This window comes from Grammomys surdaster, unplaced genomic scaffold (assembly GCF_004785775.1).
Source record: "Grammomys surdaster isolate TR1022 unplaced genomic scaffold, NIH_TR_1.0 371, whole genome shotgun sequence".
NCBI lineage: Eukaryota > Metazoa > Chordata > Mammalia > Rodentia > Muridae > Grammomys > Grammomys surdaster.
This window is the reverse complement of record NW_021604790.1, coordinates 1,563,956-1,590,397: the sequence shown is the minus strand read 5'-3', so window position 1 is coordinate 1,590,397 and position 26,442 is coordinate 1,563,956. Positions and strand designations below refer to the sequence as shown.

The window sequence follows — 26,442 nt, the reverse complement described above, 5'->3', positions numbered from 1 at the left end:
CAGTGCTCTTAACCGCTGAGCCATCTCTCCAGCCCTGTGAACAAGTCTTATCGCCTTGGTGCCTTGTTCTCCCGCCCACATGCTAGTCAGCCCCCATCCTGGCTACCTTCCAACACCAATTCACTCAGGTGCACTCAGCTGGTATTGCCACAGATACATATTACCTTTTCCTAATGTTCTGGAAAACACAAAAACTCAACAATCTCTCAAGAGAGCTGCACTTAGATATACCATACATCTACCACAATTAGTTCTGTTAGGACACATGTTTTATCTCTTTCAGTCAATCCTGTTTCCGCCAGTGTTTAGATCATAGTAGGCAGTCTGCTGTTGATTTATATCTGCTCTGTATTCAGGGTAGAATTTTGTGGCAGGGGCAGGTTAAGACAAGGCCTCTTTACCATGGCTAGCCTCAAACTACAGATCCTCCTGCTTCCCCTGAGATTACAGGAGTGTGCTACTTCTGGGCTTTTAGGTTTTTTGTTTTTTTTTGGGGGGGGGGTTGGTTTTTTTTTTGTTTTTGTTTTTTTTTTGTTTTTTTGTTTTTTTAACAATGTCTTATAGTCCAGATTGGTCTTGAGCTTATTCTTCTATTTCTGTCTCTCAGGCATACACAACCATGCCACGCTCAGGACTATTTTGTTAGGGAATTTTAGGCTTTTCGTAGGCTTGTATGAGTTACTAAAGTATTTTAAAAATCTGTATAGTCAAAAAGAAAAAGAAAACATGCAGACACACAAAATCAAAATAAATATACCCATGAAGTTTATTCTCATGTCACTGACTAAGTGATTATAATGTGATGTCTCTCATAGGACTGTGTTTTTACTGTGCTGGGGATCAAATTACTAGTTCTTTGAGATTGTGCTTTCTACTACATCTACAGTAGGAAAGTTACAATCCATGTGTTTATGTGTCTTTTAGTATGCTAAAATTAATAATCACTTGTGCTTCTCAAAAAAAATTTTTATTTCAGGAGCCTACAAGGAAGTACAAGGTTTAGTCAACTTGTTGAAGAGCTGCTGAGAATCATTGATGCTTTTGAGCTTGACACTGGAATGCAGTGTGAGTGTCACTTGCACAGCCCCAGGGGCAGTGCTCGAGGGGCTGGCTGGGAAACTTGACTCATGTTTGAAGCTCTATGTGTGACTAGGTGATAAGACTATGTGGTCTGGTTAAAAGTTAGATCTGTGCCTGGAATTATGTTTTATTCGTTGTACTTATTTGTTGGAGGTCAGGAGCATAGGCTGGGACAGAGGTATTTGTGTGAAACCCAGAGGTCATCTTCAGGTATTGTTCCTCAGGAGCCATCCACATTATTTTTTGAGACAAGGTTTCTCAGGGATTGAGCTGATAGAGTTAGAGTTGGTGCTAATGGCCTTTACTCATTGGTCCTTCTTTTCACATTTTTATTACTAGTAATAGTATGTGTTTGTGTATGATACGTGAGTACACACATGCATGTGCTAGGGGATACATTTGGATATAAGAGGACAATTTCTCCCACCTTTAAATGATATTAAACCTGAAAATTGTGAGGAGAAAGACCAAATCCATAATTGTCTAATTAGAGCAAGCTTTATCCCAATACTAGATAGGACAATGGAGACTGGCCAGGTCCATACCTGGGATTCCCAGAGAGCGGCATTGAATTATGTTAGTCGGGTACTCATAAAGGCAGAACACACAAAGCTATGTGCTTTCCACCTTCTCCCAGTCGGAGATGGGGAGGGGCAAGCATATATCCTGATAGACGTCCTGCCTACCTATCAAACATATCCTGTGCAGCTGGGATAGCCAATCTTACAGCCCCCAGCATTCCAGGAAGTTATCTGTCCTTGGGCAAGTGGGGCTTACAGGTTAACTTTATCCCTCACATATCAGTTAGGGTCAAGCTCAGGTCATAATGCTTCATGGCAAGCACTTGTAATCTGCTGAGCTATCTTGTCAGCCTGCATTTTAAAACTTCTCCTATTAGTCTTGCATTTTATAATTCAATCCTAAAATGTATTGGGTTTTTGTTTTGTTTTGTTTGTTTGTTTGTTTGTTTTTGAGACAGTTCCTGGCTATCCTGGAACTCTCTAGACCAGGCTGGCCTTGAACTCAGAGGTCTGTCTGCCTCAGCCTCCCAAGTGCTAGGATTAAAAGGCATGTGCCACTACCATCTGACCTAACAAGTATATCTTAATGACTCTAAAATTGGAAGCATTTTAGAGAAATATGGTAAATTTGTTAGTGGGCAAATTTATTAGTTTTCAGGTATTTGAAAGGGAATTAAGAATAACTTGATAGTCTCTAAATTTCTAACTGGACTTTTAAAACAATTATAGGTAATCAGAGCTGGAGAGATAGCTCAACATTTCAGAATGTTTAATGACTTTTCTTAACAGAGAACCCAGGTTCATTTCTCATCTGCTACAGCAGGTGACTTACAACTTTAGGGCCACAATGCCTTCTGACTTCTGCAGGCACCTGCACACACGTGTTCCACATAAACTCACGCTTGCATACACATAAGTTAAAAAATAAATGTACACAAGCATGGTGGCATACCCTTGAATCTCAGCATTCAGGAGGGCAGGTGGATCTTGGAATTCAAAGCTATCAAATTTCATACTAATGAATGCTATACAGAACCTACCAAAAAAATATTATATATACCCGTAATGCATTGTTTTTGTTTGCTTGCTTGTTTTTTGAGACAGGGTTTCTCTGTGTGCCCCTGGCTGTCCTCGAACTCAGAGATCCTCCTGCTTCTGTTTTGTTTGTTTGTTTTTTTCATCATCCTTATACAGCAAAGCGCAAACTCTTTTTGGATATTTAATGAAGATTAATGGTTTTTTTTTTCTAACTAAAACACGTCCCTTTTTGTTTTACAGTTGCAAATGGTTTTAGTTTTTCAAAAAAGAAAAATAATTCTTCTGAGCATTTGAATGAGGAGGTGTCTATCATCCAGAGTGTGGGCTACCGAAACCGTGTCCAAAGACTACAACAGATTGAATCTGGAAATGACACCCTGGTAAAGCTGTTTTCCGCTTTTTTCTGGCATCTCTTTATTGAGCATTAGTGAGTTTGTGGATTTATATGAGAACTTAGTAGAGAGAGGATGATGATGGTATATTTAGTGGTTGGACAAGTGTTCTAATAAGTAAGAGTTAAACCCAGAAAGTCAGGGTCCCTGGTGTGATCAGCAGACACTTTATAGGGCCTTTGCCTGCTTTACAACTTCATCAGCTCTGATGCAGGTCTGAAATGGACACAGAATCCCTGATCTTTTGTAAGCATTTGCAAGTTGCTTCAACTTTTAACCAATGTAAGAATAAAGAAAATACAATGACTTGCTCTGTTCCGATAGATGACGGAGATCAGGAAAATACACATTTCAAAATGTTCTTAGAATGCTGGGATTTTATGGCTGTCAATCCTTTTTAAAATGCTCTTATTTAAATATTTTAGATTTTTTTTTGTCTTTAATTATGTATGTGGTGAGGATTGTGCCTGTGACTGTAGATTCTTTGTAGTCTGGAAGAGGGTATCAGAGCCCCTCCTGGGGTTACAGGTAGTTGTGAGCTGCTCAACATGGCTACTAGAAACCAAACTCAGGTCCTCTGCAGGAGCAGTCCATCTCTTAGGCTCTGAGCTGTCTCAGCACCCGTCTCCTGCCTTTAAATCAGCATGTAATGCAGTACATAGAATTACATATAATGATGCACTATTGACGTTCAAACAAAATGTGTCTGTAGTTCTTTTCCTTGGTCCCCACCCTTGCTCCTCCCTGCCTCCTCTGTAGCCTCCCCTTCAGATCCTTCCTCTTATCACTTATCCTTCTCAGAAGTGCATTGTATGCTGCTGAGCTTATCATGATTGTAGTTAGTTTTGGAAAAATAAATCTGAAAAAATGTATTTCAAAAAGTAAAATATAGACATTCTTTACTGTTTAACAGAAGGACAGTCTCAGTGTCCAGCTATCTAACCTCGGAATTGTGAAATCAATGAAGAAAAATAGGCAAACACAACCTCGAAATAAATCTGTCTACATTGAATTAGGTAAGGGTCTCAGATTTTATTAAGTTGGAAATAATACTTGCTAAATTTTTTGGCTTAGAGTTTTATCATAGATTTGTGTATGTTGCATGGAGTTTTGGTAAGTGAAAATAAAATAATTTTATGAGTTCTATCATGAATTATAGATTTTGTAAAAGTTTAAATTCACACTTTGAAGAATTTTACTTTATAAAAGGAACATCTTAGCACGTAACTGGGTTTGTTATCCCAGCATCTGAGAGTCTGAACTGGGAGAATCCTCAGTGAGTTTGAGGTCAAGCTGGAATACTTAAAGAACCTTGTTCAAGATCATCGTCGTCATCATCATCGTAATCAGAGTAATAATAGTAACAGTAAATAATCAGATTGGGAGAATGGTTGTGTTCTGAGTTACTAGCACCATGATTTATCTCCATCAACAGCAAATCTTGTTTTGTAAAAATATTCCTGGGGGTGGTAAGATGTCTTTAGTTGGTAAAGGCACTTGCCACCTAAATTCAATCCCTAGAATCTACAGGGTGGAAGGAGAAAACCAGTTCCAACAAGTTGTCCTCTGACACCTACACTCTACATACACGAACATACTAGTATTTATGTGTTAATAAAAGTAGTGCAAATATTGTTGGTTAATATTTAGAAGCACTTAACTATAATATAGGTGCTACTGTATTTTTTTTATACCGTATCTAAAATGTTAGTCCTGAGGTGATGAGAAATTAACTCAACAAAGAGGTTAAGAATTTGGACATAGGAAGCTGGCTTTGGCCATGCTTTTGGACACTTCTCTGTATTGTCACAGGTGTCTGTACCTGCAACATAGTGGGTATTAATTATATAATAAATATTTCTGGATGAACTACTGTATTTTTTACAAAAGGGGGGAGATTGTTTTGTTTTGACCCTTAAAAACCTTGACTGATCTTTGGGTTTATTTTTTTTTATTTTTTTATTTTTAAGGATCTGATTCTTCTGAAGAGACGGTAAATAAGCCAATTGATTGCAGGTGAGTCAAAAAGAGCCTCTTTCTGTGAAGCTGGTGTTTTCATATCTAGTTAATATTGAGGAGCCTAGATTTAGATTATAGTATTAGAAAAAAACCTTAAGGATCATTTAGTTTTATCTATTTTCTGGGAAATCTTTTTTGTTTATTTGATTTTTTTAATGCCAAAGGAGTTTTAGATAACAGTGGAAGTAAGCGCACACTTGCTGATACCGGATGGTTGTTCTCTGAGTTCCTCAGATATGGTAGTAATTATTTATTTTGGGACAGGGTCTGTCTACAGAGCCCTGGCTGCCCAGGAACTCACTATGTACACCTTTAAGCCTCAGAGATCGTCTGCTGCTTTCCAAGTCACCGAAGGCATCACCACTATGCCTGACCCAAACATTTATTTTTATTTATAATCACCCAGTTTGCTTGTTTAAGATCTATGCTATCTGGTCATTATCAGTGTTTATAAATTACTTTTACCTAACCTTAAAATTGGGAGAGAGGGCTTCAAGTATGGTTCAGTAATAGAAATTAAAGATTTTTTTTCTTTAATTTTATATGAAACCAGGTATGTTAGCTCATGCCTTTAATCCCAGCACTCAGGAGGCAGAGGCTGGTGGATCTCTGTGAGTTTGTGGACAGCATAGTGTACATAGCAAGTTCTAGGACAACCAGGATAGAATACATAGAGAGACCCTGTCTCAAAAAATATATATATTCTCGTGTGTGTGTGTGTGTGTGTGTGTGTGTGTGTATGTATGTGTGAGTATTTTCCCTGCATGTATATTTGTGTACCACATTTGTTCCTAGTGCCTGAAGAAGCCAGAAGAATGCATCAGATCCCGTGGAACTGGAGTTACAAATGGCTGTCAGCCACCATGTGGATGCTGGGATAATACCCAGATCCTAACCCTTGCTCTTAACCCCAAACTATTTCTCCATTACTCCAGAGTGTTGGACCATCCACTGAGTGTGATCAATCCCAACCTATAAGAGGCCCCACACCCTTGAAGGAAACTGTCTCAGAGTCTATCAACTGTCCATAGCTCCTTAGTTTGGGGTGTGGCCCAAGAGCCCCTCCCCTCTCTGTGCTAGAATGTTGATTGGCTTGGTCATATACAGACGTGCAAACCAAAACTGCTGTGAGCTCATGAGTACAGTGCTTCTGTCATGTCCAGTAGACACTGTTTTGCTCAGGTCTTTCCAACCTCTGGTTCTTAGAATCTTTCAACCCCTTCATCACTGGTCCCTGAGCATGCTTGCAAGAGTATGTGAGTGTGTGTGTATGTGTGTTTGCATATCCAGAAAGCAATGTTCTGCACTACTCTGATCTTTGTGACTGTACTTGGAGAGCAGATTTCAGAAGGTGAGTCAGTCAGCTCAGCTGTTACAGCCCTATCTAGAGACATAATTGGTCTTGCACATTTGACTGAGCATAGAATTTCTTATTAGGGTTGTCTTTTCCCCTTTAGTGTGAAAGACCAGGAATTATTACAGAACACCCCTCGAGGAGCTGGAGATGAGAGCAGGTTGCACTCTACAAAAGAGGGTAAGTGTACACACCGACACTAAGGGGCGGTGGGGTGATGCTGTTCCATTATTTCATTCATCTGAAGGCCATTTGCCAAATTTATTTATCATTCATAATTCACACCATCTTTTTAAAGAATTAAAATGTCGGTGGCTGGAGAGATGGCTCAGGGGTTAAGAGCACTGACTCCTTTTTCCAGAGGTCCTGAGTTAAGTTCCCAGCACCCACATGGTGGTTCATGACCATCTGTAATGGGATCTGATGCCCTCTTCTGGTGTGTGTCTGAAGACAGCTACAGTGTAATCATATACATAAACTTCTTTTTTTTTTTTTAATAAAAAAAGAGGAATTATAATGTCATTTTTTCTTCAGCAGCCATTGTGAGCTGGTGAGTAGTACTAGGCTGGGGTGGTTAGAGTAATAGCGTGTGTAACTGAAGCTGCCATTGAATTTGGTTTTTTTTTTTTTTTTTTAAAAAAAAAGATAGTTCTAGCCAGGCTATGGTGGCGCACGCCTTTAATCCCAGCACTTGGGAGGCAGAGGCAGGCGGATTTCTGAGTTCGAGAGTTCGAGGCTAGCCTGGTCTACAGAGTGAGTTCCAGGATAAGCCAGGGCTACTCAGAGAAACCCTGTCTCCAAAAAAACAAAAAGAAAAAGAAAAAAGACAGTTCTATATAACCCAGAGCAGTCTAACCATACTTTTGTTTAAGCCTCCAAGCTGGGACTAATCTGCTTTTCTTTCGATCTTAAGCGACTAGGGAAATAAGAGATGTGCTCTAACTCCAGTGTTTGAGAAAATATCAGACTCTACACAATGGGGTCGTATGAGCTAGATCTTCAGTATACTTGGTAGCTTATGATGTTAGCTCCTGTAAAGAAGCCAGTGGAAGCCAGTTAGTGGTGATGGAAGCCTTTAATCCCAGCACTTGGGAGACAGAGGCAGGTGAATCTGTGAGTTCAAGGCCAGTCTGATCTCAGAGATTTCTTGGACAGACAGAGCTACACAGAGAAACCCTATCTCCAACAAACTAACAAAAAAAGCCAGTGGATTGGGGCTGGATAACTGGCTAATTAGTTAAGAGAACTTGTTCCTCTTGCAGAAGACCTGGGTTTGGTTCTCAGCACCCACATTGGGTAGTTTGCAACCATCCATAACTCCAGTTCCAGGGGATCTATCTGAAATAAATAAATAAATAAATAAATAAATAAATAAATAAATAAATAAGGTTAGTGGATTGGTTTCTACTCCCCAGTTGTATTTGGTATGTAGTTTCTCATGATAATTTCATTTTTAAGAACCTTGTTATTTTGTGTATTTCAGCTGCTTGTGAATTTTCTGAGGGCATAAGAAACACTGAACATCATCAATGCAGTGATAAAGATTTGAACCCAACTGAGAATCATGCAACTGAAAGGCATCCAGAAAAATGTCAGAGTATTTCTGTTTCAAACGTGCATGTGGAGCCATGTGGCACAGATGCTCGTGCCAGCTCATTACAGCATGAGACCTGCAGTTTATTGCTCACTACAGACAGAATGAATGCAGAAAAGGCTGAATTCTGTAATAAAAGCAAACAGTCTGGCATAGCAGTGAGCCAGCAGAGCAGATGGCCTGAAAGTAAAGAAACATGTAATGACAGGCAGGTTCCCAGCACTGGGGAAAAGGTAGATCCAAATGCTGATTCCCTCTGTGGTAGAAAGAAGTGGAATCATTCAAAAAGTCTGTGCCCTGAGGATTCTGGAGCTACCACCGATGTCCCTTGGATAACACTACATAGCAGCATTCAGAAAGTTAATGAGTGGTTTTCCAGAGCTGGTGAAATGTTAACTTCTGACAGCGCATCTGACAGGAGACAGGAGTCAAATGCTGAAGCAGCTGTTGTGTTGGAAGTTTCAAATGAAGTGGATGGATGTTTGAGTTCTTCAAAGAAAACAGACTTAGCCCCCTATCCCCATAATGCTTTAATGCATAAAAGTGAAAGAGACTTCTCCAAACCAGTAGAGAATAATATGAACGATAAAATATTTGGGAAAACCTATCAGAGAAAGGGAAGCCGCCCTCACTTTAACCATGTGACTGAAATTATAGGCACACTTACTACAGAACCACAGATAACACCAGAGCAGCCCTTCACAAATAAATTAAAACGTAAAAGAAGTACATGCCTTCATCCTGAGGACTTTATCAAGAAAGCAGATTTAACAGTTGTTCAAAGGACTCCTGAAGATATAAATCAGGGAACTGACCAAATGGAGCCAAATGACCAAGCAATGAGTATTACCAGTAACTTTCAGGAAAACAAAACAACAGGTCATAATCTTCAGAAAGAGAAGAACGCTCATCCAATAGAATCACTGAGAAAGGAACCTGCTTTCACAGCTAAAGCCAGATCTGTAAGCAACAGTATAAGTGATTTGGAGGTAGAATTAAATATCCACAGTTCAAAAGCACCTAAGAAAAATAAGTTGAGGAGGAAGTCTTCTACCAGGTGTGCTCTTCCACTTGAACCAATCAGTAGAAATCCAAGCCCACCTGCTCCTGCTGAACTTCAAATCGATAGTTGTGGTAGCAGTGAAGAAACAAAGAAAAACAATTCCAACCAAACGCCAGCCAGGCACATTAGAGAGCCTCAGCTCATCGAAGACACTGAACCTGCAGCTGATGCCAAAAAGAACGAGCCAAATGAACACATAAGGAAGAGAAGTGCCAGCAATGCTTTCCCAGAAGAGAAATTAATGAACAGAGCTGGTTTATTAACTAGATGTTCAAGTCCTAGGGAACCTCAAGGAGCTGTCAATCCTAGCCCTCAGAGAAAAGGAATAGAGCAACTTAAAACATGCCAAATGCCTGATAATACCGAAGAACTCAGAGATCTGGTCTTGGGAGAAGAGCCCAGTGGCAAACCTACTGACCGATCTGAGGAGAGCACCAGCGTGTCCTTGGTACCTGACACTGACTATGACACTGAGAACAGTGTCTCAGTCCTGGAAACTCACACTGTCAGATATACAAGAACAGGATCAGTGCAGTGTATGACTCAGTTTGTCGCAAGTGAAAACCCCAAGGAACTTGTCCATGGTTCTAAAAATGCTGGAAGTGGCACAGAGTGCTTCAAGCACCCATTGAGTCACAAGCTTAACCACAGTCAGGAGACAATAGAAATGGAAGACAGTGAACTTGATACTCAGTATTTGCAGAATACATTTCAAGCTTCAAAGCGCCAGTCATTTGCTTTATTTTCAAAACCTATAAGTCCCCAAAAGGACCGTGCTCACTCTGTGCCCTCAAAGGAACCAAGTCTAAAGGTGACTTCTAAAGGTAAACAAAAAGAATGTCAAGGACAGGAAGAGTCTGAAATCAGTCATGTACAGGCAGTTACGGCCACAGTGGACTTACCTGTGCCCTGTCAGGAAGGTAAGCCAGGTGCTGATAGAAAGTGTACTGGAGTTTCTAGGCTTTGTCCATCATCTCATTACAGAATCGGTGAGAATGGACTCAGTACCACAGACAAATCTGGAATTTCAGAAAACTCACATTTTAAACAATCAGTTTCTCCCATCAGGTCATCTATAAAAACTGACACTAGAAAACCTCTGACAGAGGGACGATTTGAGAAACATATATCATCAACTGAAAAGGCAATGGAAAATGAGACCGTTGTTCAAAGTATAGTACACACAATTAGCCAGAGTAACAGAGGAAATGCTTGTCAAGAAGCCAGCTCAGGCAGTATTAATGAAGTGTGTTCCACTGGTGAAAACTTCCGGGGACAACTAGGCAGAAACAGAGGGCCTAAGGTAAACACCATGCTTCCATTAGATAGTACACAGCCTGGCATCTGCAAGGAAAGTGTTCCTGTAAGTGGTGAGTATCTTGAAATTAGAAAGAAGGAGGGTGAGGCTGTTGGTACAGACTTCTCTCCGTGTCTGTTCTCAGATCATCTGGAACAACCTATGAGAAGTGGTAAGATTTTTCAGGTTTGCTCTGAGACACCTGACGACCTGTTGGATGATGTTGAAATACAGGAAAATACTAGCTTCGGTGAAGGTAACATAATGGAGAGGTCTGCTGTTTTTAATGGAAGTGTCCTGAGAAGAGAGTCCAATAGGAGCCCTAGCCCTGTAACCCATGCCTTGATGTCGCGGAGTCTCCACAGAGGGTCTAGGAAATTAGAATCCTCCGAAGAGAGCGACTCTACTGAGGATGAAGATCTCCCCTGCTTCCAACACTTACTGAGCAGAATAAGCACCACACCTGAACTTCCCAGATGCAGCAGTGCTGTGACAGGGCATGTGTCAGAGAAAGCGGAGGGGACCCAAGCACCAGGGAAGGGTAGCATCAGTGACCGCAGTAATGAGGTGATCTTGATAGAGGCATCTCAGGAATATCCATATAGTGAGGATCCAAAATACTCTGGCAGCATGTTCTCTTCACAGCACAGTGCTGCCCAAGGTTCACTGGCAAATGCAATCTCCCAGGATCCCAGTTTTAATCCACCTTCCAAACAAAGGAGTCACCAGTCTGAGAATGAGGAAGCTTTTCTAAGTGACAAGGAATTGATTTCAGATAATGAGGAAATGATGGCTTGCCAAGAAGAGGATAATGATCAAGAAGAGGACAGTATAATCCCAGATTCAGGTAGTTTGGTTGGTTTATTTCACCAGTCTATAGAAGTGAGATGAACATATACAGTCACATCTCCTTCCTGGGGCTCGAGAGATTCAGGTGGTTAAGAGTAGATACTTTTGGGAGTTGGGGGATGTCTGGAGAGATGGCTCAGCCGTTAAGAGCACTGGCTGCTCTTCAAGATGATGTAGGTTCAATTCCCAGCATCTATGTGGCAACTCACATTTTTCTGTCACTTCAGTTCCAGGGGGATCTAATACCCTCACACAGATATACATGCAGGTAAAACACCAATGTACATTAAAAAGTAAAAGAATAGATACTTCTTATAATAAGCCCAAGCTGAGTTCCAAGCACCCATGTCAGGTGACTCATAACCCCTGTGCTCCAGGGGTTGAGGATCTAATGCCTCTGGCTTTCATGAGTATCTGTTGCATTCATATATAAGCCCACACAGACACACATAATTAAAAAATAAAGGGGGCTGGAGAGATGGCTCAGTGGTTAAGAGTACTAACTGCTCTTTCAGAGGTCCTGAGTTCAATTCCCAGCAACCACATGGTGACTCACAACCATCTGTAATGGGATCTGATGCCTTCTGGTGTGTCTGAAGACAATGACAGTGTACTCATATACATAAAATAAATCTTTTTTAAAAATTTTTGAAAAAATAAATAAAAATAAAATATTTGTAATACCTTATGCAGCCAGAACGTCTGCGAGCGTGAACTCGAATGACCTAATTTTCAATAGACTTGTAGTTTTCATTGCAGAATTTTTCTGATTTGTTTGGGGTCATTTTTGTTTTTGTTTTTTAGACAGTTTGTCTATGTAGTTCTGGCTAGCCTGGAACAGAGATCTACCTGCCTCTGCCTCCCAAAATCTGGGATTAAATACATTCATTACATCACTTGTTATTCCGAAAGGAAATCCAGTGTCTCAAAATGTGACATGAGGGTGAAGCTATGCAAAGGAAGGAACAGATACTGCAGGGTTCATGGTCCGATTTTACATCTGACTCTTATTGTATTGTCATTTTGTGTGAAGCGGCATCTGGATACGAGAGTGAAACAAACCTCTCTGAAGACTGCTCACAGAGTGATATTTTAACCACTCAGGTAAGAAGCATGCAGAAGTTTCTAATGTCCTCTGTGTATGGTGGTGTGAACCCTCCATTCTCACACGCTCATTTTGTCTTTGGGTTAATGGTCTAACATACATGATCCCTTGTTTTTTCCTCAAGTGAGATTTCTGAAGCATCTAGGTGGAACTTACTATCTTCTATGTCCACTGTCTAGCTCACTGTAGAACACCAAATCTACCTTTAGAACCAGCCAGATCTAAAAACCCTACTTGCCCCATAGCAAAAGAGATCTGTTTATTCTCTGAATCAATTGAAGCCTACAGGATTCTTTCCACTAGAGGTCGTCTTCCCTTTCACTGTGTTATGGATATTTCTTTTAATTTTTGTCTTTTAAAATCTAGTTTCATGTTGATATCTATAAGTCATCTCTTTCTACTTGAAGAAGAATGTACATGGTATTCACTCCTGCACCTAGTAATTGCCACAGATTACTGGTATTTTTGGATGGGGCTGCGTGACACGTGCTTCTGTACACAAGGTGGGACAGACTCTTGGGGAAAACATTACCTGTCTCACAGGCAGAACTTAGCTCTAGCACCTAACTTTCTTTTTGTTTAAAAAAAAAAGTCCCAAACTTGCATTTCAAACCTTAGATTTGTCTAGGGCTTTCTTTCCTGTATTTATCGCTCACTAGCTAGGCAATTTCAGAGGGCCCCTTCTGGATTCCTCTACAGAGTCCTGGGCAAAGTGCACAGTTAAGTCTAGAGCGAGTATTGGTTATAGCTCTCTGTGCCTGACTGTGTGATCTTAATTAATTGGCTTATTTTCTCTGAATTAAAATAGCAATATTCTTTTATATGTATGTAAGTGGATATGCCACCAGGTAAATGTGTGGAGGTCAAGTGACACAATAGGTGAGTCAGGTCTGAGGATCAGATCAGGTCCTGTGTGGTGGCATGTGCTCCTGTGTTCTGAGCCCACTCACAGGTCCAGTGGTGTGATTTGGAACCTCTGAATCATCCTGCTGTAGCTTTTGTTTCTCTCCTAAAGTGCAAGTGTGCTTAGCTGCAGCATGTGAATAACCTCTCTCTTCTTAAAAAGTACTAAATTAAATGAAACTGGGAATTCTGAGTATTCCTAAGGTCACTTTGTTGTCACCAAAGACAGCATCCCCCATTGGTTCCAACATTCCAGTCGCAGAAGTGAGTTCAAGATCAGCCAGGGCTACAAAGTGACACCTTGTCTCAAAAAATAAAACAAACATTCATTAAAAGGCTTAAGTCTTCTCATTCCACTCCTGATCCTTTCTGGACTTAGATTTGGGGCTCTGTCAGTATATCTGTCACCTTATTCTGTCCCTTAGCTGCTTGTTTTTTAAGTTCCAGCTTTGTAGTCCATCTGTCTTAGCCATACTGTATTAAATCTGACATTCAAAACACTACTCTTGTTTCTTGTGTCTCTGATCCTATTCCCAGAAATATGTTCATTATTTGATCAGGATTCGTTTTTTTTTAAAGTGTTTTTATATCAAGTATCTATTCAAAATAGGTAACTTTGATCAGGACTAGCACAGACAAGCAGAATGATTGCAATGGAACCTTTCCCCCACCTAGGTTTATATAGAACTGAGAGGTAACAGGTGATATAGAGTGCCTTATTTGGAGTCACTGATAGACCTTTGTGATGCTCACGGGGTGTGCGTGTGTGCATGCGTGCGCGTGCCATCTGAGACAGGTGAAGATGCAAGATTGTCTCCTCCCCCTATGTAGATCCCAAGGATTGACCTCAAGTAATTAGGCTTGGTAGCAAGTACCTTTACCCACCGAACCATCTTGCCAACCCTCCTACCTCTCCCATTTTACAACTCAAAGATTTCATTCATTTGTTCATTTCCATATTAAATGCTTGCTGAGAAATTACTTTCTGATAGGCAGTGGGATGGGGCTTGGTGTTACATACCTTGTATACCCATAACACTGCCATTCCCAACATAAAGGAAGCTTAGTCAGAAGAATCTCAACTTTGAAGCTAGCCTGGGATACATAGACCAGTCTTCAAAACAAAAAGAAAAAATAAATAAAAAGGGAAGATTCCTCCCATCAGGGAAGTTGTGTGTGTGTTCCCCTGAATATAGTGATGCATTGGCAGCCTGAGCCAAGTAATGAGGCACATTGCTGTCCTGATAGGCAATTACTGTTGGGCTTTGGAAGATTAGAAGACTTTACCAAATGGGAAAAGAGGAGATGTAGGAACTGAGGCAAAGATACAGATGGACTGAATGCATAGGTATCACTGAGCCCTGTAGTGTCTCTAGAAAACTGGGCTTATGGGAAATGCTGGGGTTAAATAACAGGATCAAGGTGTCCTCAGACTTACTTTAGGGCAGTAATGACTAGGTTCTTTGTTTTTGATTTTGTTTGTTTGTTTTTCGAGACAGGGTTTCTCTGTGTAGCCCTGGGTATCTTGGAACTCACTCTGTAGACCAGGCTGGCCTTGAACTCAGAAATCTGCCTGCCTCTGCCTCCCAAGTACTGGGATTAAAGGCGATGTGCCACCACTGCCTGGCAACTAGGTTCTTTAGTGTCCAAAAATACTAACTTACTAACTGAGCCATATTATGCCATTTCAGGCCCTTTTGGAAAAAGGAGTCTTGATGTAAAGAGATATTTCAGAATTAGAGTCAAGCAAACATGGCAACCTGTCTGGCTTTGTTCTCCCTGGTGCATTTGAGCAACTTACCTATAGTAGAATTTGTCTAAGTTATACATTCCTTCCTATAGAAAAAGCCAAAAGAAAGTCACTGTAGCAGTGGTTCGATTCCTTCCCCACCCCAGTTTTCTGGTGTTTTTAATGGCCATGTGGAGGTTAGATGGCATAGTTATGAGTGTTACTAATTCAGCTTTTAAAGCATTGGCCTTGCCTAGGGTTTGATCAGGGATGTCAGTACTCATGGGTGCCATGTGGTGGCATTGGTGGTACCGCAGATGTTGGCAGCAGTACAGTCTCAGTAGCAGTGGGAACCTTTGTAAAGCATATTTTTTTTTGGGGGGGGGGTCACAAATTTGAAATACATTTTTTGGGCGCGGTCATAAAATTCTCCTGAGAACTATGAATTTAGCATAGCTGTAGGAAGAAAATGGCTTGATTTTAGTGGAAAGCAAAGTCATTTTAAGGGTCAGAAAAAAGAAAGAGAAGGTGAAACAGATTTTGTTCCCTTCACACAGCTGAAAACCAAGCATTGACATTTCTTCTAAAAAGGGGTGAAGATATATATATGGAATTTCGTTATATTCCCACATCCTTTGCTTGTTAAATACCTTAGACTTGCCAGATTGTCTGTGACAGGGTCTCACTGTGTAGTCCTTGGCTGTTCTGCAACGCACTATGTAGACCAGGATGGCCTCAACTGCTGCTATTAAAGCTACTATGCCTAGCTTAAGTTACTCTTCTTTTTTTCTGCTTTCTTTTTTTTTTTAATATATATTTATTTATTTATTTTATTGATGAGTACACTGTAGCTGTCTTCAGACACACCAGAAGAGGGCATCCAATCTCATTATGGATGGTTGTGAGCCACCATGTGGTTGCTGGGATTTGAACTCAGGACCTCTGGAAGAGCAGTCAGTGCTCTTAACCACTGAACCATCTCTCCAGCCCCTTTTTCTGCTTTCAAGACAAGGTTTCTCTGTGTAACAGCTCTGGCTGTTCTAGAACTCACTGTGTAGACCACTCTGTAGTCTGGCCTTGAACTCACAGAGATCTGCCTGCCTGTACCTCCCAAATACTGGGATTAAAGGTAGCTATATTACTTCTTGAAGTGGATCAGTAAACAGTATGAGCCCATGTGCAAGAAGAGCTCATTATCTTGAATTGAAAACAGTAACCTGGGGCTGGAGAGATGGCTCAGTGGTTAAGAGCACTGACTGCTCTTCCAGAGGTCCTGAGTTCAATTCCCAGCAACCACACGGTGGCTCACAACCATCTGTAATGGGATCTGATGCCCTTTTCTGGTGTATCTGAAGACAGTGACAGTGTACTCACACACATAAAATAAATCTAAAAAAGAGAAAGAACAGTAACTTGTTATAGGCTTTCTAGAATGTCATAGGAAATAATTCAACATTTATCCATTTAAAAACTAAATATACTTGGAGCTAAGCATAGCGATGCATCTTTGCCCTCAGCTACAAATCTCTTAAAGATAAAATAATAAGAAATTTTGGAATAGGGCTTGAGAGAGGGCTCAGTGGTTAACAGGCTGCTCTTACAGAGGACCTGGAATCTGCTTCTAGTACTCACCTGATGACTCCCAGCTCTTGTTCTGATGGATCCAATGACCTGTGAGAGCAACAGGCATCCAATGTAGATAAAACATTCATAAACCTGAACTTAAAAAAAAAATTAATGACATTTTGTGGACTGATTAAATGTCTTATCTCACAGTGCCAAATCTTTGAAACATAGTTTATGTAGTTTGTGAACAGATTCTTATAAATCTGTTTGAAGCACTATTATTACCCCACTCCATCCCCCATCTTTAAAAGAAAATGAGGAGCTACAGTGAGGCAACTCTATCTGGGAGAGTGCACTCTCCTCCAACATCATTTTGAAATAATTTCAAGGTCATTAACCACATAAGTATGGTTGGATTAAAGGGTATTCAACCAGAACTCATAATTCCATACTAGGTGATTTCAGCTCCCATGCTAAGATTAATTGGTGTGACATATTTTTACTTTATGGCACATCTCTCGGAGTATGTAACTTTCTTGGTGTTCTTGTTTGGTTTTACAGCAGAGGGCAACCATGAAGGATAACCTGATAAAGCTCCAGCAGGAAATGGCTCACCTGGAAGCTGTGCTGGAGCAGCATGGGAACCAGCCTTTGGGCCACTCCCCTTCCCTCCTAGCTGACCCTTGTGCCCTAGAAGATCTGGAGCAAAACATATCAGGAGCAGGTGGGTAATGCTGAACAAATGACAGTATCATGAGCAAAACTCTTCCCTCCCTTGACCGTCTCTATTTCCTTCCAAAAGTGAGGACTGAGCTCCAGCATTGTGTGATCTTTGCTCAGCGCATATTTACTCAGTTGCTCCATGAGTAATTTGGTAACCTTAGTCCTAGTCCCTGCTCACAAGAGATGTACCATTGAGAGGGACCCAAGGTAATCATTCACTGGTGTCCTTCTCTGGGTGTTTACAAGGAGATGCCATGGACTCCATAGGAAATAGAAATAGTTCTTGCTTTTAGTTGTTGGAGATTGGTAATAGGTAACCCCATCATTTTAGAAAGCCATTCAGGTGAAATCCTTATAGTGATAAATCACAAAATGAAGACCTGCTTCCTGGGATTTCTGATTTATAAGAAGAGACCTTTGGTTTCAGTAGCTGCACCTTAGGTTTTCAGGTAGAAAGTGGGCTTTGGTGGTCATGTTGCTAATCCCAGCATTTGGTGTGTAGAGGCAGAGGGATCAGAAGTAAAGGAAGTTTTCATTTAGTGAATCCTCATGTGTGGCAGGCCAAGCACAGGTGGAACTGGTACTTAGGAACAGACAGGGTAGTGAGCCCTCACGGTTTCTTCACTCTGGTCTCGGCAGTCCTACATGACTTGCTCCAGCACTTCCTCCACAGTCCTCTGGGCCCTGAGGCCTTCCTTTGACTCTTAGGGACTCAAGTCTGTTCATTATTCAGTACAGTGGCCTTGGTCTCCACACGTGCCTTGTAATATTTCTCTGTTCAGAAACAGTAGCTCATGCAAGGGAAGCTGGGAACTGTTGCTATGGCGCCGCTTCACAGCCTCTCTCCTTAAGTACAGTCTTTGTAACCACATCTTCATTTAGTTCATCAGCAGATAATGAAGCCCAGAGTCCCATCCCCAATACAGTTATCTTTGGCGTACTGTCACTGTCGTTACTGTGAAAATAGACAGGACTTTCAGTGCTCTTGCACAAGAAACAAGAACTAACAACTAACAAGAATTGTTAGTGTCTGGCTTGGAATATCTGCCTGAACCTACTACCTCATATCTGGCATACGCCCTAGGGGGTTGGTTGGGTAGGTTTTTTTGTTTTGTTTCATTTTGTTTTGTTTCTGACTCCCACTGAACATCTGTAGATAAAATGTTTCTTTGTGGCTCATTTCTAAAATACTTGACTGTCTAGAGCAACTCCAGACTTGGCCTTTCTCACCTTAGGCTGATACATTAAGAGAAACTCAATTTCCTTTCCCTTTTAAAGGAAAAGTCTGATATCACATACCTTTAATCATGGCACTCAGAGAGGCAGGTGCAGGAGGATCTCTATGAGTTAAGGCCAGCCTGGCCTACATAGCAACCTCCAGGACAGGACTATAGAGAGAGACCCTGTCTCCAAAAACAAACAGAAAGATAGTTTTAATATATATAGACTTGAGCACTAGGGTTAATAAGGTTTACAGAAAAGGTACAAGTGCCGGGTGGGCCTGACAGCCACCTGGAATTCCAGCCTAAGAAGGCAGAGCCAAGGGATCCCCAGATCAAGCTGGCTAGGGAGACTTGCCAAACAGCAAACTCTGGGGTTGGTTGAGAGACCCTACCTCAATGAGTAAAGTCAAATAGCCATGGAGGGGGCCAGAGAGATGGCTCAGCAGTTAAGAGCACTTGCTGTTCTTCCAGAAGACCCAGCACTCATGTGGCAGCTCACAACTGACTGTAACTCCTATTCCAGAAGATCTGACGTCCTTACACAGATATGCATGCAGGCAAAACACCAATGCACATGAAATAAATTTAAAAGAGCCATAGAGAATCATTTTTTGACATCAATATCTGGCCTCCAAACACTAATGTACATGTGTGTTCACACACGTTACATACAATATGCTCTGCACATCTAAGCAAGAGCTTTGATAACTGAGCTGTCCCCCCAGCTCATGATCTTAAAGATGATAAAAAGCCCTTCCCTGGGGTCTTAACATCAATACCCGGCTCTTCTGCATAGGTCTTCCTGTTTGTCTAAGGTTTATTCCACAACCTGCATAATATTTGGACAGAAATTTATACACGTTATAAATTATCTTCCTCTAAAGATTTGCTTCTATCATATCAAGCACACATTCCCTGTTATTCAGAAAGCAAATATTAGCATTTGTGAGATCATGGCACATTGTGGTAAAAGTGATTTTTAGATACATCTGAGCTTTTCTAGCTGGCAACATATTTATTCCTAGAAATACTTGTTCAATTTTTCTAGGATCCTCCCCTGTAAATTCTGAATGAGTTGGGACTAGTTGTAATAAACAGCTTATATAACATGCTCTGTGTGTGTGTGTGTGTCTGTGAGAGAGAGATCCAGAGAGATTTGTTTTGCTTTCTCATAATAGCAGGATTTTGCTGAATGATTCTAACTGACCTCGAACTCACTCTGGACCTTCGTGTCTCTGACACTAAGCCTGACTACCAGTCTTTTTAATAGAACAAAGATATTTAATTTAAATATACACATTTAAATTTTTAGATATTTTTGTTGTCTGCATGTATATATGTGTGCTTGTGAGTGCCTGGTGTTCACAGAGGTCAGAAGAGGGCATCGGGTTCCCTGGAACAGAAATTATAAAGCTGTAAGATACTACACGAACATATGGTTCTAGGAATGAAATTAAGCCCTCTGCAAGAGCAACAAGTACTCTTAACCTCTGAGTCTTATGGACTGTTTTTGATGCTTAAATATTCTACTGTGTATGATGGCTCACACTTTTAATTCCAATGCCTTCTTTTTTTGGGGTGGGGGGGACAGATTCTCTCTAGACTGTCTTAGGACTCCCTCTGGAAACCAGGCTGACCTCCAACTCCATACTCACACACCCTTGTTTGTTTGTTTGTTTGTTTGTTTGTTTGTTTTAAAAGATTTATTATGTATACATCATATATGCCTACAGGCCAGAAGAGGGCACCAGATCCCATTACAGATGGTTGTAAGCCACCATGAGATTGCTGGGAATTGAACTCAGGACCCCTGGAAGATCAGACAATCCTTTTAATCTCTGAGCCATCTCTCTAGCCTGCTTGTTTGTTTTTGAGATAGGGTATCACAGTGTAGCCTTTTCCAGCAAGGAACTCAGAGATTCCCCTGCCTGTGCCTACCAAATGCTAAGATTAAAGGTATACACTGTCACACCTAGATATCAATAGATAAAAGATACTTATTTTCAATAATTGCTTTTGATGTTTAAATATTTCTTCTGCTGTGCATAATAGCACTTGCCTCTTTAATCCTCATCCCTTGGGAGGCAGTGGCAAATGGATCTCTGCGAGTTCCTTGCCAACCCGGTCTACAGAGTGAGTTCATTTCTTTCTTTAAGCCATTTTCTCAAAGGGAATAGCATATGCCAGAGCCTTGCCTTGGGTCTGTTATGATTTTCACCTTCCTGTGCCTTTCATTATTATTGTTATTTCCTATTACTCTAGATTCATTATCCAGTACCGTGAGTTAGGGGTGTGTGTGTGCGTGTGTGTGTGTGCACGCGTGTGTGCGTGCGTTGCCAGTAATTGAAAGTGTGAAGCAAATGTCCTCTTATCTGACTCTTCCCTGTACCACCTACCCACCACTTCCACCCCCACCTTCTTCTCCCATTTAAGCTCCAGCAGGCCCTGTGCCATCCCTGATGTGTTCTGTGCTTCCAGTACTTTTGCTTTCCTGATAGCAGAGGAGATTTTGGCATAGGTCAGTTTGCTTCTGAGATAAGAATACATTATGTATTTTTGTTTTCTTATCATTATTTAATACTACCTGGTGCTATCCTTTGTCTGCTGAACTACTCGTATCAGTAAAATTCTGTTTAATACATTTGTTTAAATACCAGCTTTAGGGCTTGGGGCATACTTCAGTGGGTAGAATGCCTGGCTAAGAGTGAAGTGAAGCATTTGGTAATCTGGTACATAGAATTAGGTGTGATCCCACACAGCTGGGACCCTGCGCTTTCGAGGTGGAGGCAGGAGATCAGGCATTCAGTGTCATCCTTGGCTGTGCATTCCGCTACTGCCATCCGTGCTGGCACACACTGGTAAAATGAGCTGAAAAGATGACAGTCCTGTTACATAGAAAAAGAAAAAAGAACTAGTTTGATCGTCATAGATTGCTGCTTTTAAAAAAATCAATATCCTCACCTGAATTAAGCCCATCAGAACAAATAAGTAAAATAGATTTTTCTCATTCTATTTAAAGCAATTTTAACTTCAAAGAACATTAATGAGAATCCTGTAAGCCAGAATCCGAAGAGCTCTTGTGATGACAAATTCCAACCACAATCTCCGGATGCTCCCACCAGTGGAGATAGTGAGTCAGGGATGCGAAGGTAAGAGACGTCAGTCTGTGGCATCGGGTGACATCTTTGTTACACTGAACTTCTGTTGACTTTCCTTCCATACCTGAGCTGTGGCCATGACTCAGTCAGTCATGTGATTTCTATGCAAACATGAAGACCTGGGATCAGATCCTTGAACCCATCTAAAAGTTATCAGTAGCTGCACAGCTGTGACTCTGTGCTGGGATTCCTGGGTGCAGTGAGCTCTAGATTCAGTGAGAGATGGGTATACAGCCATATAGAATCCCAAGGGGTAGACTTCTAGCCTCCACGTGGAACCCAGACAAATAAGCATACTGACACGTCCATATGCCACCACAACGGGTGCCTACACCCATATTTAACAATAGAAATAGTAACACAAACCTGTAATGGCTCTGGGGACACAAAGACAGGAAGTTCTTTAGTGCTGTTAGCCAGCCAGTTTATCCAAATTGGTTAGCTCGAAAGAGACCCTGCCTCAAAAATAAGGTAGAGAACAATCAAATTGGATACTCAGTGTTAGTTTCTGGCTTCTACCTGCTCCCTTATGCAGATAATGTCTCTCATCCTTTCTGGGTTTTTTTTTGGGGGGGGTGTTGTTCTGTTTAGAGAGTTTGTTTGTTTGTTTGTTTGTTTGTTTGTTTGTTTGAGTCAGGGTTACCCTAGATGGTCTGGAACTTTCTCTTTAGACCAACATGGTCTCAAACTTGGAGTAGTCCTTTTTCAGCCTTCTGAATCCTAGGTGTTCACAGTTATAGACCCTTAATGACCCTAGGTCACGTTCCTTTGTTTATTTAGTATAGGCTTCGTTGGGTATGTGCAGGCCTAAGCTACAACCCAAGAAATAAGCACTTAGATCTAACTTTGTCATTTAGAGGTAGAATGTAATGTAACTGAACTGAAACGGAAGCCTGATAGCTGCTAGTAGTCTCCAGACAGACCTTGCCCTAATTGAAATTTTTGCTTTTTTAGAAAAAGTATATTTGTTAATTTACTCTGGGAAATATTCAGAATATTTTTCCAGGATATATATTTAAATCACCATTGTTAAATCTATACAGAAAAAAAAGACTGTCAAGTTAGGATTCTGAGTTTGGGAATTAGGGGCATGCACCACCATAGCCCGCTTTTATTTTCAGAGATACTTAACTCCTATCAGGTCAAACATCTTCACCACTCCAAACAACAAAAGAACTCTTGTTTTCTGAATTGCTATTATGTGTATATATCCCTTTGGGAATAGTGACAGGTTGTCAATAATCTAACAGTGCTCTCTTTCCCTGGCCTTGGACTTTTCAGAGGACGTCTTTTTAAGGCTAAGGAACTGGCATTGTGATTTGGGGTGGTGGGAGTGGGATATCAGCTTCCTTGGGCACTAAAGCTGTGTTTAGTGGTAAGTGTCTCATTGGCATACTGTCATGAATACTCAGAACACTGGGGGAACTACCTATTGTGTACATATATTATTAGTTGTTAAGGAATGTGATAGTGGGGATCAAATGCAGGCCTTCCCATATGCCAGGCAAAGGCTTTACCACTGAGGTATGTGCTTACTCCTAAGAGTTGACTTTTGGGTTTTTTTTTATTTTTAATTACATTTATTTGTGTATATATTTTGAGACAGGATCTGAGGTAGCCCAGACTGGCTTTGAACTTACGATGTAGCCAAGGATGACCTTGAACTCCTAGTCTTCAGCCTCTACCTTGAGGTGTAGACTTTGAGTCATGTACTAATACTCCTGGCTTTTATTTTATTTTGTGTGTGTGAGTGGTTTGCTCAAATGTATGTCTGTATCATGTGCATCCTGGAGCTGGAATGTTGGACAGCTGTGTTTGCTAGGACTTGAACCCAGGTTCTCTCCAAGGAGCAAAAAAGGTGCTGTTAACTGCTGAGCCATTTCTCCAGCCCAGCCTCTTGTTTTCAGTGTGGCTTTGGACATTGAAAGGGCAGGGAATAAAGGTGATACTCTAAATTCTCCCAAAATTAGGTAGAAATAAAGTATAGTAATGCTAGCATGGCTCAGTTTTCTGTCTCCATAAGAGGCCTCACATGCATTTGGACTCATGAGGACTAGTGTATGGAATCTGAATTTGCAATGGTGGGTATTTGGCAAAAGAAAAAACATGCTGACATGCTTTTCAGCAGCTCCGAGATCAGCCTCAGGCTTCAGGGCCTCAGACCAGCCCTGAAGTGGGGTCATATATTAGCAGGCAGAAGGAATCCAGGCCTTTTTTTTTTTTTTTTTTTTTTGCTGGTCATCCCGTATTTCTCTGGCAGTCAGATGTTTCAGTCATGCGTTGGCTGCTGTGAAGTCATGATTAGGCCTTTCTGAATTGGTAGTGATGGTTTTCTTCTTTCATCCGTCTTTCCAGGGCTTCTTTTAAATCTCCATTGGCAGGCAGTAGGTGCTCTGCACATGGCCGCTCTAGGGGTCTTCAAAACAGAAATTCCCCCTCTCAAGAGGAGCTCCTTCAGCCTGTTGAATCAGAGAAGTCGTATGAACCACACAACTTAACAGGGCAGTCTTCCTTGCCAAGGCAAGATCTAGGTAATGCTTCTTCTTTTTAATGGAGAGACACTTTGTTTCATTGTCTATCTTTTATAAAGCTGTTCTAGTAAGCTTTCAAATGCACTGGCTTATCGTGGATGTTTGTTATACTAAGGTAAGTGTACCTTTGAAAAATGACTGGAGTTGCAGTCTGAGCTGTAAGTCTGTCCATGGTGGATTACCAATAGTTTTAAATACAGTAGACTCTGGTCATTGAAATATTTCGCTTTATCTGTTAGAATCTTAAGACCCAGAATAAAATTAGAGGCCTGTCCTTTGCTGGAAAATATGTCACATCCCAAAGTGAGCTATTTTTAATAAATATAAGTGACTATCTTTTATGCTTCATAAATCACTTGTAGATAGTATATTTTATTACTTGTAAATCAGAGTTTTAGTTATTAAAGAAAGGTTTTAATTACTTATCAAAAATACATTATTATAAAAAACACTATTTGGCACCAGATGTAGTATTTGGCTGTGTTCTTACCTGGCTTACTTCTTTTTTGTTTAAGATGTATTGACTTTTGTGCCAGGCAGTGGTGGTGCAGGCCTTTAATCCCAGCACTCGGGAGGCAGAGGCAGGCGGATTTCTGAGTTCGAGGACAGCCTGGTCCACAGAGTGAGTTCCAGGACAGCCAGGGCTATACAGAGAAACCCTGTCTCGGGGGAAAAAGAAAAAACAGGGGGGGGGGATGTATTGACTTTTATGCTATGTACATGGGTATTTTGCCCACATGTATGTCTATGCACTGCATATATACCTGGTGCCTGTTGAAGCCAGAAGAGGGTGATGGGTATCCTGGAGCTGAAGTTCTAGGCTGCTGTGATCTTCCGTGTGGGAGCTGGGAACAAAACTTGGGTCCTCTGGAAGTGCAGCCAGTGCTCTTAGGTGCTGAGCCTTTTTTTTTTTTTTTTTATAAATCTATACCTTAATTTTTGATCAGTGACATTTTCCAAAATGTATCTACTGTTTTTAACATGCTTAACACCTGTTTATTAAGTGAAAAATGTAATGATTTAACCTTCTTTTCCTTCCTCATGAAAGTCTTCTATATTGACTATCACCAAATTGGACAATATAGTAAATAATAGTATTTAAAATAACCTCTATTCCTGTCCAGCTAATAATAATAATAAAATATTGCTGTTTCAGCTGGGCATGGGGGCTCATGCCTATTAGTCCCAGTACCTGATTGGCAGAGGCAGGAGGATCTCTGAGTTTGAGGCCAGCCTGGTCTACATAGTGAGCTCCAGGGCAGCCAGGGGAACCTCTACCAAAATAATAGTAATAATAATAATTGCTGTCTCTTTAGATATTTTACTCAGAGTTTTATTTTTTAAGTATAGTTATAAATGTAATATAGTGAGAGATGTCTGTAGTCTCAGGTACTTGAGTAGCTGGTGCAGGAGGATCGCTTCCCCTACAGTTCCAGGCCAGTTTCATCAGTGGCAGTGTAGAGACCCTATTTCAACTAATCAATTAAAATAAAAAAAACAGTTTTAAACTTGCTATGTAGCTCAGGTTTGCCTTGAACTTGTGATTCTCCTGCCTCAGCCTTGAGTAGCTGGGATTATAGGCCTATGCCACCAGGCCTGACTACAGTAAATATTTCTGAACTGGCAAGATGGCTTATCAGATAAGAACACTTGTCACCAAGTCTGATTTGTGATTTTAATCTCTGGTACTCATAGGGTAGAAGGAAAGAGCCAACCCCTATAAATTGTCCTCTGACAATTACATCACATGGATGGGCAGAGACACACCCACACAAGTAATAAATATTTTTAGCTGTTACCTTTAACATGTTAGGAGCATTTTTGTGACTCAACATTTATTTTCAAAGTGTAAAATCTAATGGGTGGGCCAGAGAGATTTCTGAGCAAGTTGCCTTCTGAATCCATGATCAGTAAATGTTACATGAAAATTATAATGGATGATGACTACTTTGATAGAATAGATATATTATAATCTCAATCCATTGGACATTAAAGTCATTTCTAAAAGTATGGTATTGTAAATAGTTGCAGCACACATTCTATCACTAACCCTTCTTTTATTAAGGTTTATTTACTTTATGTGTATGGATATTTTACCTACATGTGTGTTTGTGCCCCACATACATGCATGGTACTTATAGAGGTCAGAAGAAGGTTTTGGATGCCCTGGAACTAGAGTTAGGGGCAGTTTTGAGCTACCATATGGGTATTGGGAACCGAACCTGGTTCTTCTAGAAGAACAGCCTCCTCTCCAGCCTCATATATTAAGGGGTTTTTTTTTTTTTTTTTTTTTTTTT

General features: G+C 40.8%; 1 protein-coding gene across 1 annotated transcript in view; it reads left to right on the top strand.

Annotated features, from left to right (window-relative positions):
* The window catches only part of Brca1 (BRCA1 DNA repair associated), a 61,940-nt gene that overhangs the window by 14,946 nt on the left and 20,552 nt on the right, over positions 1-26,442 (top strand). Inside the window, exons 4-13 of the mRNA XM_028780663.1 lie at positions 977-1,065; positions 2,880-3,019; positions 3,945-4,047; positions 5,002-5,047; positions 6,508-6,584; positions 7,888-11,205; positions 12,241-12,311; positions 17,072-17,234; positions 21,476-21,605; positions 23,970-24,145. Of these exons, the coding sequence (XP_028636496.1) occupies positions 977-1,065; positions 2,880-3,019; positions 3,945-4,047; positions 5,002-5,047; positions 6,508-6,584; positions 7,888-11,205; positions 12,241-12,311; positions 17,072-17,234; positions 21,476-21,605; positions 23,970-24,145 (4,313 nt within the window). The remainder of the gene's footprint in view (positions 1-976; positions 1,066-2,879; positions 3,020-3,944; positions 4,048-5,001; positions 5,048-6,507; positions 6,585-7,887; positions 11,206-12,240; positions 12,312-17,071; positions 17,235-21,475; positions 21,606-23,969; positions 24,146-26,442) is intronic.